Source organism: Panicum virgatum, chromosome 6N, assembly GCF_016808335.1.
Source record: "Panicum virgatum strain AP13 chromosome 6N, P.virgatum_v5, whole genome shotgun sequence".
NCBI classification, from domain to species: Eukaryota; Viridiplantae; Streptophyta; class Magnoliopsida; order Poales; family Poaceae; genus Panicum; species Panicum virgatum.
Window position 1 is genome coordinate 38,918,725 of NC_053150.1, and position 15,689 is coordinate 38,934,413.

General features: G+C 50.1%; 1 protein-coding gene across 1 annotated transcript; it reads right to left on the reverse strand.

Moving 5' to 3' along the window:
• Nucleotides 1–4,915: 4,915 nt before the first annotated feature.
• LOC120678740 (transcription factor CSA-like) lies at nt 4,916–8,964 on the reverse strand. The gene is made up of 3 exons (XM_039960060.1): nt 8,283–8,964; nt 7,693–8,178; nt 4,916–5,794 (listed from the first exon to the last, which is right to left on the reverse strand). The coding sequence occupies exons 1-3, from the start codon at nt 8,620–8,622 to the stop codon at nt 5,526–5,528; spliced, it is 1,095 nt and encodes a 364-aa protein (XP_039815994.1). The 5' UTR covers nt 8,623–8,964; the 3' UTR covers nt 4,916–5,525.
• Between the last annotated feature and the right edge of the window lie 6,725 nt (nt 8,965–15,689).

Here is a 15,689-nt window from a genome sequence, read left to right on the forward strand (position 1 = left end):
TTATCTCCTATCCCTTCTTTGGCCCTACCGTCGAGTGTGTCAGTTAACTCCCACAAACAGTAACTGTGGTTTTCACCCCTAATTTCTTGACTAAAACAACCTCCAAATCACCTCCACAATGCATAAAACTTTTTACAGTGATACTAATGATGGAGCTGAACCTATTTTGCAAAAAAAAAACATATGTAGCATTTATGATCTTAAAATTAAAGTTCACCAAATTAGGCTACTTTAAGATTGTCTGATGTTTTATGGCACAAAATTATTGTTCAAAATCTGAAAGAAAATACCTAATATGTATAAGATAAAATTTATTAATTTATAAAATTATTTTACACTATATGTTACTTACATAATTTTTAAATTCTTTAACAAAACAAAATTAAACTTTTCTATCAAAAATATTTTTTTTGTAGAACCTCAAAATTCTCTAAGTAACATATGATACAAAATAATTTTATAAATTAAAATATCATCTTAGTAATATTATTATTATTCTCAATCTTTGATTAGTAGTTCTGTACCATAACAATAAGATAATCTTAAAAGGTGGTTCTAATTTTGTGAATTTTAGTTTTTAGATCGTCAATGATAAATTTGTTTTTTTTGCAAAAATGGATTCATCTGCATTGGTTGTGTCACTGTAGAAAGTCATATAAATTATGGAGGTGATTTGGAGGTCATTTTGGTCAAGAAAAGAGGGGTGAAAACCATAAGGTTACTGTTCATGTGAGTTAGCTGACACACTTGGCGTTAGGGCCAAAGAAGAGATGGAAGATTAAAACAGGGTGAAGCGCATCTAGGCCCGTAGATGTTTTCGGTAAGTTTCGGTGATTAATGACGACCGTATGCGACTAACGTGTGTTTTGAAGGAAATAATCTTTATAAGTTAAGTCTCATATGAAATATGAAAGGAGACCCCTCAAAAATCATGATCAAACGATTCACAGACTCAATTTTTCAAGACCAAAGACTATTCTAGATTCAAGTGTCATAAGAAGATGAAGGACACTTGATTTAGTTTGAGTTTTACAGACTTAAGTTAGTGATCGTACTATTAAGAGGGGTTGTCGGGTTAGTAGTTTGACTCGTATCGATTTGGCCTTAAAAATGATGCACACGTGCTCAACTCAGTCCAAGACAACTCAAAAGAACTCAAGAAAAATACTTGGAAGAACAAAAGATCGAAGAAAGAAACAACTCCAAATCAACTCAGCTGAAAACAGGCAAATTTAGTTGCACCGGTTACACCGCTTCTAAAGCACCGGTGCATCCGAAGGCGACCGGTTACACCGGTGCCTTAGCTCCGGTTCATTCGGACAGTGCTACAAGGACCAGAGTGAAAAATATTAGTTGCACCGGTTCCCCCATGACCAAGCACCGGTCTATTCACCATGTTATCCTTTAGAGGGCATGTTTTCGGGCGTGAGAAATTCCCTACTTCACCGGTTACACCGGTGCCTTGAATTTGGACCACCGGTGCATTCACAGTGGTATTGATCAGAGACTATGCAGTTGGAATTCAAGAAACTCTTCAACACCGGTTACACCGGTGCCTCTTAGGAGCATGCATCGATGTATTTCTGTCAGACTGTCACAGTGTCAAATTGTCAACGGCTACTATTTGGTTTTAGTGTGACCGGTTGCACCGGTGCTACCTCAACGGTCTATCCGGTGCCTACGACTTTCTGGGTAGTTTCTTTCCAACGGCTAGGGGTGCTTCTCCACTCTATATAAGTCGACCCCCTGGCTTATTTATGATGCTTTTGACGCATTGAATACCTGAGGCCACCCTAGAGAAGAGAAGAGAAGTGTTTGGAGCCATTGAATGAAGATCTAGTGATTGCAGGTGATTCAAACAAGAAGAAATCAACCATTCCTTGAGTAGCAAGTGTGCTAGTGCTTAGGGCCATCTTAGTGAGGGTCAAGTGAAGCCTTGAGAGCTTGTTACTCTTAGTGTTTGATGGCACCTAGACAATCTTGGTGATCGGGTGATTCTTGGTGAGATCTTGGGGTTTGTGGGAGCCCAAAGAGAAGGAGATTGTACATGGTGTGAAGCTCGCCATTTCGGAGATGGAGAAAGAGCATTCTTAGTGAAAATTTGCTTCTTGGTGATGCAAGGGAGCGATACCCTTAGTGGGTGCTCCAACGTGGATTAGGGGGGAGCGTAAACTCCTCGATACCACGGGAAAAAAAATCTGGTTGTCCCGTGTCCCTCTCATTTCCCTTACTAGCATTTCATATCTCTAGAGCTTGTTTTTGTGCTTGCTTGGTTGCTCATTGCCTAGATTTTCTACTTGCTAGTTTGCTCTCTTGACTAGGTTGCATATTTGTTAGTGTGATCTTTCTTAAAGATGATGGACATGTTAGTGTGTTTTCCTACCTAGTTTGATGATGCTAGTGTCCTCTAGTTGATAAGAATCAAACTTGTAGATTGGGCAACACTAGTCTAGGTTAAGGACTCGATAGAAATTCGAAAAAGTCCCAATTCAACCCCCTTTTCTCGGGCCTCGATCCTTCACGGGGTCAAAGAAGGGCATTTGAACTTTTGAGGACCAAAGAAACAACTGCTATTTTTTAAGTCCATACAAAGAATTTACCCCTTTATAAACTGACTATATTACAAATTTAGGAGTAGATACCTTAGTAGGCGCACCCGAAATTTGCTTCCAAAGATAGTTGGCCAGTCAAAAACATGAATCTCAAAGCAAGATCCGAAAGCCAGAAACTCAGGTGTGGGAGGGTAAAAATTCCTAAGCAAACTTTAGATTTTCTGTTTAATAACAACATATTTTTGTAATACTTGTAAATCAAAGTTGTACATTATTGCAGCTCTTTGTTGGTAACAATTTATCTTAATGGTCAAGTGCCATTATTTTTTTTAAACAATTTTTACTCTTACCTTTAATTATCTGTCTATCATAAAAAATATTATAATTTTGTTCTAAGTCAAACTATCTTAATTTGATCAAGTTTACCTAGACTAATGCGACTCCGGAGGTACGTGTTTCACACATATTGCAAAGAAAAAGGTTTGAACTGTACCGAGCCTTGTTTGGTTCTCAAGCACTACCTAGCGCGAAAAGAGACTCTTGCATGTATGGAGTATTAAACAAAATTTATTTGTAAAATCTTTTTATGGATGTGTGTAATTTTTTGCAACGAATCTAATGAGCCTAATTAATGCATTGTTAGCTACATTAATGCTACAGTAATCATCCTCTATCGTGCGTCAAAGGTTTCATTAAATTCGTCTCGCAAAATAGCGCAGGAATTGTGAAGTCAGTTTTGTAAACTGTCTTTATTTAATACTCGTAATTAATGGTCAAAATTAGCTACAGGCGCTGCTAAATCAAACCGAGCCAAGCACTCCAAAATAACATGGAATCAGTTGGAACAGCACGCGCGCGCACAGTCAGCGCCGGAAAAAAAAAACAAAGTAAAGGCCTAGCACGGCGCGTGCTCCCCTCTCTGCGTTCATGGCCGGAGAGACAAGGGCATTTACGCCGCGGAGGACCAAAGTGCGATCTGAGACGTAGGACGTCTCAACTGACTCGACCGACCAGTCCCTTTCCTCCCAGTTACTATGTGCCTGCCTGCTGGCAAGCTACCTTCGCTCTCGCTGATTGCCTTCACTCGATCACTGTGTGTGGAGGGTGGACGGACAAGCGGCTTTGAGCAGCCCGGCTGCTGTAACGAACGCATCTCTAAGCCCACTCATGGTCTGGTCTGTACTAGTAGAAGCCTGCTGTAAGTTTATAGTTCGCGGCTTAGTCTCTATATCTCCTCTTTATCCCATCATTCAGTCTGTTTACAATCTGTTATAATTCTTGCTCTGAAACTATTAGCAGCACGTGTAGACAAACCCAGCCGTACCCTTAATGAGTTCTGCTTTGGCAATTGATTTAACCGTACTACCCAGCATCTTCTAGTGACACAATTATTTTTTTAAAACAATTTTTACTCTTACCTTTACAACACTGTGTAGTTGTAGTTGTGGCGGTACTAGAAGATGCTGGCCAGCCCTAGCTCATTAGGAGAGATTAATTGTGTTACTCATCATGAGACAGTGAGCTAGGTGAACAAGGGGCGTATTGAACCGGTCCTCCGGCTAACTAATGTAGCTGGTACTGCTCCTTAATGAGTTCTGCTTTGGCCATCGATCTACATCTGCATAGCTCCATGAAAGTTCAATACCCTACTAGACTAGCTAGGGTACACTCCCTCTGTTCATTTTCGTTTGTACAAGTCTTTGATCAACAGTTTCTCCATTTAGGCTCTATTTAGATCTTTACCCTTAAACCCCGTAAACGCAAAAAAAATGTCACATCGAATATTTTAACACATACATGGAGTACTAAATGAAGTCTATTTACAAAACTTTTTGCATGGATGGGCTGTAAATCGCGAGACGAATCTAATAAGCCTACTTAATCCATGATTTGCAACAGTGATACTACAGTAAACATCCACTAATTATGAATTAATTAGCATCATTAGATTTGTCTCGCGATTTACAACCCATCTGTGCAAAAAATTTTGTAAATAGACTTCATTTAGTACTTCAAATTAGTAAGATTCCATCGCAAATTTTTTTTGCGTTGGAACTAAACACGGCCTTAACATAGTACCCACCCTTGTGACACAAATTTGATGCCATTCGATTTATATCCAAAAAACTTGTACCAATAATATCACAAAACAAAATATTAAGAATAATTCTTGTCTTAAACTCCCAAGTATATATTGAATTTACAGGGTTGGGTCCTCATGTATTCTTGATTTTGTAGTATTAAGGAGTTGCAATAACGACCAAATGTCATCTTCTCTACTACTAAAAACGGTAAATAACGGAGAACCCAACTTTCATGTCTTCCAATTTTTGTCCACCTACGAAGAGGCATTACCTTTCATATAGAACATAAGATGTCCAATGCATTATTAGGACAACAAAATAATTAAGATGAACCAATGTCAACTCAACTGGTGGGACGACTAAAAACATGCATATAGGTAGTATAGTGTTGCAGTACAAGGACAAAGTAACAAAAACAAAACTATACCATACTTGGCTACTCCATCTAGCTAGGCTTTCAGTACCCCCCTCCCTCATCTACACTCGGCTAATCAAAGAATCACTGGCAGAGTAAGCTCGCTCTCCACTTCCCCATCATCAGTGTCTCCTTGCCTGCGCTGTGCGCTGCATACATTCATGTGGCCGGGGGCTAATCAAGTAACCTGAATCCCCAAATGATCAAAGTCCAAGCATCATCCTTCTTCCCCACCTCTACAAAGCCCCCATGGAAATGAGCTCAAGAGAATCGCCTGACCACTTCCTAGCTAGCTAGCAGATTACATGGTGCTACTACATAAGCTAAGCCATGGATGCATGTACTCATATACTCCTATATGGCAGGCAAAGCTAGAGGCTAGAGAGCTCGAGCTAGTCGTCCTTGATCCACCTGCAACTGCAATTGCAACTCCCAAGCAAACTGCATGCTCAAACCGACCGTTCGTGCATGCATTCATGTGGCTCCGACCCCGAGGAAGTCTATGAATGCCGGTGACGGCGCCGCGGCGGCGTCGAAGTGAGCGCCGCCGCCGCCCTGTCTTGTCGCCGTGGCTTGGAACGCAGCCGCGGCGCCCCCGACGCCGACGCCCTCGACCCAGCCGCCGCCCGGAACGGGCAGCAGGAGCGGCGGCGGCTCCCCGTTCCGACCGCCGCCGCCGGCGCCGTCCGACGACGGCACCCAGGGGAGGCGCATGTCGGCGTGCGCCGCCGCGCCGCCGGGCCCTGCTCACGGATCAAAACACACAGATTATTCGCAGCTCGCGTGAGAGGCAGGACGTACTGCAGCGTGCTAGCGATCGATCGACCGATTTAACCGAAGCGGTTGCGCTGCGCGTCAGGGAAGCTCGGAGTTAGGGGACCGGAAAGCGACGTCGTCGTCGCCATGGCGCAAGCCGCAATCAAGAAAGCATTAGAGATGCACAGCTCCATCAGGACAGAAAAGGAACAGAAACAAACAACGAAAGGGCCACGAGAAAGAGCGATGTGTGTGGTGAACAGGAGAAGCAGGAAGCATTGATGGCGGGGCGGCATCGCCTTGGCACGTCGCCTCCAGAGCCTCTCCCTGCTCGCTGCCGCTGTGCGACTCCCTGTCCCTCTCTCCCTCCCTCCCTCCCTGCTCCCGTGTGCGCGCCACTGCGACATGCAGTGCGCGTCACTGTTTCGCCGCGCTTCAAAGTCCAAGTCGGTCCCGTCCCAGCCGGCCGGCCAGTGCCTGCCTGGTCTCCGATGCCGACGGCCGGCCGGGATCCCCGCCAGGCGCCGCTGGCCGCCGCCGCGCTTCCTATTTCGAGCAAAGCCAGGCCATGGCATTTACGCCACCGGTGGCCCGGCGCACGGCCGCTAGCAAGCGCCAGTGCGCTCCGGATCGGCCGGCCGCCCGGACCCCATTGATTCGCCTTCTCGTGCGCGTGTGTGGTGCCTATCATGGAATCATGGCGCTTCGATGCTGTGCGCCTGCCTGCCTGAATGTACTGTGTGCCGAGCCGTGCCCGCCTCCTCCTCCGTCCGTCCTCCACAGTGGAGGCGCTGCTGCCCCAACCGTACCAGTCCCTCTCAGGTGGATCGAGAGGTCTCGTCCCGTCACACGGGCACTGTAACGAGACCTGGCTAGGGCACAGTAAAAATCCACGCCTCATGATTCACTCCCTGCGCCCGGCCGGCCGGCCGGCTGGGAGAAGAGAACAGTTCCGTGACACTCGCTGACAGGTGGGCGCCGGCGAGCAGCGAGCTCCGATGGGGCTCGTCCGCCAGCCGCCGCGCGCGGTGGGGGAACAGGAACAATCAGCCGGAGTGCGACGCGAGCTAGCTACTAGCTAGCCTGCCTGCCAGGGTCTGCGGTCTGCGAAGAACGCGATGGCAACGGTAATGGCGGCGGCGGCGGCGGAGTTGAGGGGTTGGCGCTCACCGGGGAAGAAGCAGAAGGGAGGCGGCGGCGGCGGGTCCTCGGCCGCCGCGGCGGCGCCTGGCGGGAACGGGTAGCTGCAGTAATGGCGGAAGCTGAAGCCGTAGGGGTCGGCAAAGCCGTAGGCGGCGTCGTGCGCCGCCCGCTAGCAAGCGCCATGCGCTCCGGATCGGCCGGCCGCCCGGACCCCATTGATTCGCCTTCTCGTGCGCGTGTGTGGTGCCTATCATGGAATCATGGCGCTTCGATGCTGTGCGCCTGCATGCCTGAATGTACTGTGTGCCGAGCCGTGCCCGCCTCCTCCTCCGTCCGTCCTCCACAGTGGAGGCGCTGCTGCCCCAACCGTACCAGTCCCTCTCAGTGGATCGAGAGGTCTCGTCCCGTCACACGGGCACTGTAACGAGACCTGGCTAGGCACAGTAAAAATCCACGCCTCATGATTCACTCCCTGCGCCCGGCCGGCCGGCCGGCTGGGAGAAGAGAACAGTTCCGTGACACTCGCTGACAGGTGGGCGCCGGCGAGCAGCGAGCTCCGATGGGGCTCGTCCGCCAGCCGCCGCGCGCGTGGGGACAGGAACATCAGCCGGAGTGCGACGCGAGCTAGCTACTAGCTAGCCTGCCTGCCAGGGTCTGCGGTCTGCGAAGAACGCGATGCCGTGCAAGGAAATGGCAACGGTAATGGCGGCGGCGGCGGCGGAGTTGAGGGGTTGGCGCTCACCGGGGAAGAAGCAGAAGGGAGGCGGCGGCGGCGGGTCCTCGGCCGCCGCGGCGGCGCCTGGCGGGAACGGGTAGCTGCAGTAATGGCGGAAGCTGAAGCCGTAGGGGTCGGCAAAGCCGTAGGCGGCGTCGTGCGCCGCGGCCAGGAGGTGGTGGTGGTGGTGTCCGGCGTCCCCGCCGGGGCCGGCGGCCGGCGGCATTGCCGCGACGGCGGCGGTGGCGGCCTCGAGCTTGCGCTGGACGACCTGGTTGAGCTTGCGGCGGCGGTAGGCGGTGGACTGCTCGCGGTACTTGCGCGCCATGATGACGTGCCAGTGGTTCTTGACGGCGTTGTCGGTGCGGCCGGGGAAGAGGCGCGCGATCATGGCCCACTTGTTTCCGTAGAAGCGGTGCGCCGCCATGAGGCGCTCCTCCTCCTCGTCGCTGAAGGGGCGCTTGCTGATCCGCGGGTCCAGCTGGTTGAACCACCGGAGCCGGCAGCTCTTCCCTGCATGCGCATCAAGCCGCACGCGTCAGTCAGTCAGGTAACCTTCTTCTTGCTCACCGTCCGATCGCTCGAGCTAGCTAGCGAGTAAGATGGATGTACCGTACCGGATCTGCCGTCGAGCTTCTCGGCGATGAGGTTCCAGTTCTGGGGCCCGTAGAGCGCGACGAGCTCCCGGAGCTTGGCGTCCTCGGCGGGGCGCCAGTGGCCGCGCGCCGCGAGCCGGGACTGCCCGCTGCTGCTGCTCTCCTGGTGGTCGGACGCGTGCGCATTGCCGCCGCCGCCGCCTCCGCACCGGGCCGCCCCCGCGGTGGTGCCCGTGTCCATGGTGCTGGTGCCGGCCGTGAGCACGCGGCCGCCGCCCTTGGACGAGGAGTAGGACGAGGCCTGGTCGGTCGCGGGCCCCACGCGCAGCAGCCACGTCGGCGCCGGCGAAGAGCACGGCATCGCCGTCGTCGTACGCCCCGGGCCAAAGCAGACGGTCGCTCGGTCACCCTCCCTAGTCTCTCGACAAACGGATCACTCCTCACTTGCTCAGCTCGGCCGCACCCGCACGCGCTCCCTGCCGCTAAAGACCGAGGAGGAAGGAAGGAAGCCCGGCCGGGCGGCGGGAGCGCGTGCGCTTTTCACTGTTGGATAGGCTAGCCGCCGCTGGGGACTGGGAGAGAGGCCGAGAGGAGGGGGAGAGGAGGGGACCGTCTGCGCCGCTGGCTCGCGGGTCGCCGGCACCCATTTATGCGCGGCGGTGGTGGCTGCTCCGGGTCGGGGATCACCAGGGCTCGGCGCCACGGAGGGCGACGTCGCGCTGTGGGGGCGCGCCGGCCGGCCCGGCGTGCGGTGGGGCCGGGACGCCGCCGTACCCTCTCATCTTCGCGGCAAACCTGGTCCGACGGATCGATTGGCAACGGCAAGACGGCAAGGGAAACGGAGTTGCCGGGGCGCGCGCGGTAAAACTGGCGAGGGAGGTGCGGCGCAGGAGATCTTACCGCACTGCACGCAAGGCTTGTCACTGTCCCAGCCTGTCCTGTCCGCCGGCCGGCCGGCCACCGCGGCACGGCCGCTGCTGCCACCGCCCGTGGCTTTTCCTTTCTTTCACCGAGTTTAGCAAAGCACACACTACCGGGCGGCCCCACCGCACGTGTAGGTGTCATCTCACCACATGTGTGTGGCTTTGCGAGGACAGGCTGCTTCTCTCTCATGCATTCCTCACTCTCCACAGACCACAGTGGATCGGTACGAGTACGTCCGAATGTAGGCGTACATGCGCCCAACAGTGGTACGTCCCAGGCTTCTCGCACGGCGCTCTGTTACCAACTCTCTCCACAGAGGACGGCAAGAGCTTTACCATAGTGCATTTTTAGAAGATAACGGATGATCTATTCCGTTTTACGAAGTAGATCTAGTCTAAAAAACTAACGTCCTACCTCATTAAATTATTACTCGTTTTAGTTTTTTTAGATAGTACATATATATTCTAGAACAGAGGGGAGTATATTAGAAGATGGTAGCTCGATCTACCTCCTCTTATGCTATTTTCAGGGAGATCTGATATCGAAGACGATGGTTTCACTTAGTCCTTTAGTTTCCAAAATTTTTCTATCACATCGAATTTTCAAACACATTAAATATAGTTGAAAAAATAATTAATTACACAGTTCAATTGTAAATGACGAGGCAAATCTTTTAAGCCTAAGCTTATGATTAGACATTAATTACCAAATAACAACAAAAGCACTACAGTATCCAAATCAAAACAATTTCACGAACTAAACTTGATATATTAATTTTTTTAAGCTTTGAGCTTTCCAGAAGCTGTACGAAAAGTTAAGCAAGTGGTTGATCGTCTTGACCGCCACGGAGACACCGCACTTGAAAGAGAGGACTAGCAGGAAGGAGGGAGGCGGTGTCTGCTGCAGTGCTGTTGCCTGAATCCCAACCATCCTAAGCGCGTACGTTGATCGCTGAATCTCGATCCTAACCTAAGTACATGGTGAGCTGAATCCAGCCCTCAGCGTACCAGAAGTCAAGTCCGGACCCAGAAGTAACCGAGCCACTGTTCATACTAGGGAAAAAACGTACACGCTTCCTTGAACACAAACAGGAACAGGAACACTTGTGCCGCCTTTTCCCATTGACCACTGAACAGATATTTCTGCACTGCACTGTACCAGGCCAAAGTACGCGCTCATCGAGCTTTTTTTAAAGGAGATCGCGATCTCCTCGCAGGGATCTCTCGCAAGTACGATCGCCAAGTGGTAGGGGGAGGCCAGAACCACCCAGACGCCGGTTTCCGGTTCGCCAAAGGATTTTTTCTGATGACAAAAATACTACTAAGGCCGGCCGGTTGATGGAGCTAGCTGCAGCTGGGTGCTCGTACGATGCCAACAGTGAGCAGGCCGGCTTGGCCATGCATGCAGCTAGCTACTCCAGGCGATCGATGGATCGACCTCCCTGGCCGAGTGCCCCTGATGGCGTGGCAGAACATGCATGCCCTCCTCCTCCTCCTGAATGAGCCCCTGCGGCCGCTACAGGCACCTTTCTTGTCAACTGCACACGGGGGGCAGCGCAGGGCAGGGACAGAGCTAGGGGGCCCGGCCCCGCGCGCACTGTGCGCCCTGGCCCGGCCTGTGACCCGGGCCAGCGGCCACGCGCGCGCGCACGCACGCTCGGATTCGTCTCGTCGTCCGGACCCCAAATCCCATCCTGGCCAGGACCAGGGTTTGCGAAACCGTTGGGAACCGATCAAACCAGACCGGCCCGGTTTGTGAACCGGCTGGCATGAAACCGGTCATAATTCAAAATTCAAATTTGAATTTTAAAAAATGAAAAAATTTCAGAAAATTCCTAAAAATACTACACGGTGCGAAGAATCTAATGATGTAAAACTTTCTCAAAAATTCGTTCATTTAGCCTAGTTTGAGGAATTTTGAAGTAAATTCAAAAAAGAAAAAGAAAAAACACCAAGGCCCAATAAGACCCATGGTGGTCTGCATGCTTAGATAGGGTTCGGTGTCACCAGGGGGTCGCGCCCCACACTCACTCCCTATCCGCGTCGTACGCTCCCTATCCGCCCGCAGCCAGGGGCGGAGCCAGGATGGCAATTTTTTCATTGTTAGGAGGGGCCAACCATACAAATTTAATCAAAATTTAAATTTACAATGGAAATTTGGGGATGATAGGGGGCCAGGCCCCTGCCCGCCCCCCTGTCTCCGCCCCTGCCCGCAGCCGCTCTCTGTCCGCCACCCCGCCTGTCCCCCAGGTGGCGACTGGCGCCCGCGGCCGGTTAGCCGTGCTACGCGCCCGGTTGGCCGCCCGGTTTGGCCGGCTTACCGGCGCCCCCCCGGATCCGGCGCATACCGGTGCGCGTGGCCGGCTTACCGTCCGGGCGGAGCGGTTTACCGGTCGGTGTCGCCGGTTACCGACCCGACCGGGAGAGAAGGTAAGAGCTCAAAATTTTTGAGTAGAATGCTTGGTTAGGGCATATTTAGGTGTATGATTTAGAATATTAGATGATTTGTTTTAGGATTTAGGTTACATTTAGGTGTATGGCTGAAAAGTTATAGGTTTTAGGTAAGATTTAGGTGTACTAATTTAGGATTTAGGTAAGATTTAGGTGTAGGATTTATGATTCTATTTATCTGATTGAGATGTTTTTGTTGTCCATTTATGCAGGTAGAAAATGTCTGGGAGAGATACAGATGTTGTGTGGGAACATGGTGAAAATCTTTATCCCGGATGGTGATGCAACTATTGTCGTACGCAGAAAGGAGGAGGTGGTGCAACAAGATTGAAGCAACATTTAGCTCACCGCGGGGCGGAGGTGGTCCATTGCAGGAATGTGCCACCTAATGTGCGGGACTTCTTTCAGCGTGAGTTGGATAGGGCAAAGAAGGCAACTGCTGACCGGGCCCGAGAGAGGTTGAGACGGGAGAAGGCTGCAGCGGAGGGAAACTATCCCGCTAATGAAGAAGATGAGGAGGCTCAGGTGCAGCGTGCCATGGATCTATCGAGAGCGGAAGCAGAGTTCCGACAGGGGGTTGAACAGAGAGGAGGTGCATATGAGCGTGGAGGGGGTAGTGGTTCGACGAGGGAGAATGTTATGTAGAGGATGTTTTGAAGGTTCACTTCGCAGAGGGAGAATCCTGTGGTGGAGGACTATAACTTGGCAGCTGGTGGGAGAAGAGGAATAATCCGGTGCAGGAATGGATGGAATATAGTAGATCTAACCGGGCTCCAATTCTGGACGAGGATGATGATGACGGCGACATCCCTCTCCCGTCGCATATTGTCAGAGATCAAATAAACGTGTCAGATCTACGTGAGGCTACGGGGAATGATTCCATCAGCGATTGGGCACGTCAAAATATAGGTGACACTCACCTAGGGAAGAGAAAGTTGCAGAAGGGGCCTAAGAAGGGTGACCTGAAGCGTCGAAAAGGCAAAGAAATAGCAAAACCAGTGAGCAGCGACACCGAGACTGATGATGGTGAAGGTGAGCGTAGTCCTCCGTATCAGGAGTCCGAGGATAGCAGCTCGGCCGATGATGGTGATGATGGTGACGGTGCTGATCCTGATGCTGGAGGTGGTGGTAGTGGTGCTCATGCTGCTGCTGGTGGTAGTGGTGGTGCTCGTGGTGTTCGTTTCACAGGTATACATTGCACATATAAATATACACATATTTCTGACTATGAGTATTGACTACTAATTATGAAATTTGGTTGATTGCAGGGAAGACTCAGTTCACACATGCTACTCAGGACACCGACCATGGAGTACCGCACTCGCAGAGGAGAACAGGTGGACCGACGGACTATAACAGTCCACAGCACTCTTCTTCCTCCTACAGCGATTCCAGGCAATCTTTTCACTACCCCATTCCTGACATCAGCATGCAGCCACCGACGAGATGGGTGTACGAATGGGAAGACCCCCATTTTTATACTATGTTAGTTCAGGAATGGCAGACAACATCGGCGTGGACGGGCCAAACTTGGCAACACTACAAGGCTGAGCTGCTTAGAGTGCGAGGTATCGCTTTGATGTCCCCCGCCGAATACCAAACTGCGTCCCAAATGGGGGTCTTCCCATTCCTACGTTGAACTTTCATTTCATGTGTATATGTGTATGACTCCGTATTTGTATGCACGCTTATTACTATTGTATTTGTATGAATGATTATAAATTATTGCTTTGGTAAGGTCATTTACATTAAAACGTGCATAGCTAATGCCGAAATTTCCTTTTATTTCACACTGGAGATCCATTTTTTAAGCGTCGGAAAACTGCTCGAAACTACCGGTATACCGGCCAAACCGGCCGGTAAACCGGAATAATCGGCTGGTATACCGCTAGGAACCGGACCATCCAAGTCACCGGTATACCGGGCCAAACCGGCCGATAAACCGGTCTAACCGGCCGGAACCGGTTGCACGGGAGCTTTTGAATTTGGATTTGAATACAACCGGTTCCCACCGGTTACCGGTCCAACCGGTCCAGTAAACCGGAACCGGTGGCCGGCGGTTTGAGTTAACCGGTCGGAAAAAAAACCTTGGCTAGGACACCGCTGCTACTCCCGGATTCTGCTGGGTTGAAAGTGAAACCCCTCCACGGCGACCGTTGAGCTCGCAGTTCCGTATGCTTGTTCACACTTTTATGAATCTATATTCTAGAGGTTAACGGTGCTATTTTTTTCGGTGACAGAGGATGGTATTTTTTTCACTGACAGAGAACGCACCCGACGATAAGTATCTGTGTCTTCGATAATATTTTTTTTGAATCGAGGATAACCCCATTTCCATTAACAAACAGAAATACCAGTTAGGACAAGTGCGTCACAAGAGCCCAGATTACAAAAATGGGGGAAATAGATCTGGAGAATGACATTCATTCTCAGACCAGCTACAAAACGAGGTTCAAGAGCTAGGAAACCCAGGGAAGTTTAGGACAAGGTAAAAACAGCATCCGAGACAACAGTTTAAAACTAGAGCTACTCAAAAGACAAACACAGAATCAGGCTTCTTCATCAGATGTAGGATCAGCTGTATCCTGGGCGCCAGCAGCGTCTTCCAACAGCAGGCGGTTTGGTGAGTGCCTCTGATGGGCCATCACTTTGTGGACACACGAAGCAAGGATCTTCGCACCTTCCAGGATCTCACCCTGCATGTCTGCCCCCATACAAACTTGTCCAGAAAGACATGAGCGCACAAGCAAATAGCAGGACATCAGTAGGATGATTTTTTGGTCAAAGCAAGCCTCATTCCGCCCTTTCCAGATGACCCAGCAAACAGCTGCGGGGGTGTTTAGTTAGATGAAAATTTTTGGTACAAAGGTCACATCAAATGTTTGATCAGATGTCGGGAGTGATTTTCGGGCACTAATTAAAAAACTAATTTCAGAACTAGCTTGGAAACCGCGAAACGAATCTTTTGAGGCCTTTGACCGCATAATTAGCACATATGAGTTAATGTAGCACTTATGACTAATCATGCACTAAATAGACTCAAAAGATTCGTCTCGTCGTGTACATCTAAACTGTGTAATTAATTTTATTTTTTAACTATATTTAATGCTCCATGCATGTGTCTAAAGGTGAGGCAAAAAATTTTGGGTCAAAATTGTTGGTAACTAAACGGGCTCAAAAGGTGTGAAAGGATCAGGTGCTCTAGCCTAAGAGGGTGAGGGGGTGAATTAGGCATTCAAAAAAACTTTGACCTATGGCTCCAACTAGTTTGCACAAAACTTAAACTAAAACAAGCTATCTAGATGTGCAACTATGGTTGTTCTAGTGTGAAACCCCTATCCCAAAAGAGTTTAGCAACCTATAGCCTTTCCTATCAAGAAACTACTCTATGAAAGTAAAGGCATACAAATTACTAGTATAAAATGCGGAAGCTTAATGAGCGGGATAGGAGATAGCAAACTCTTGACGCGGGTGTTTATCCCGTGGTTCGGTTAGCCATAAAGGCACACCTACATCCACGTTGTTGTAGCACTCACTAAGAGTATTGCTACTCGGCCACCAAGTCTCTTCCGTAAACACAATCACGGTCACCTTGACCCCGGGTTTCACTAAGGAGCTTCTCCACAAAGGATGGGGTCTCCACATCCCCCGCACAAAGTGTCGTCGCCGCTCCACACTAAGTCGGAGGGTCGATGACGTTGCCGGCGAGCTTCACAGCTCCAAGGGGCCGGCGCACCAAGCTCTTCTTTTGGTTTACTAAAGAACCACAGCACAAAGGCTCAAGGCCTTGCAATCTCACTCACTAAGAGCTAATCTAGCACTCACACTTTACAAGGCTAGTGCTAAAGGCTAAGGATATGATCAATGAGCTCTTGTATGGCTTGGAGATGATCTTGGGTGTGTGTGTGTGACTTCTAGCAACTCCAGCAAACTTCAAATGGCAGGGGGATGCCATATATATAGGCCTCCAAGTCGTGGAGCCGTTGCTCCAACGGTCAGCAAAAATCTGCGTACCATCAGATGAACCGATGTCTCTGCATGGGGTACCGTCGGT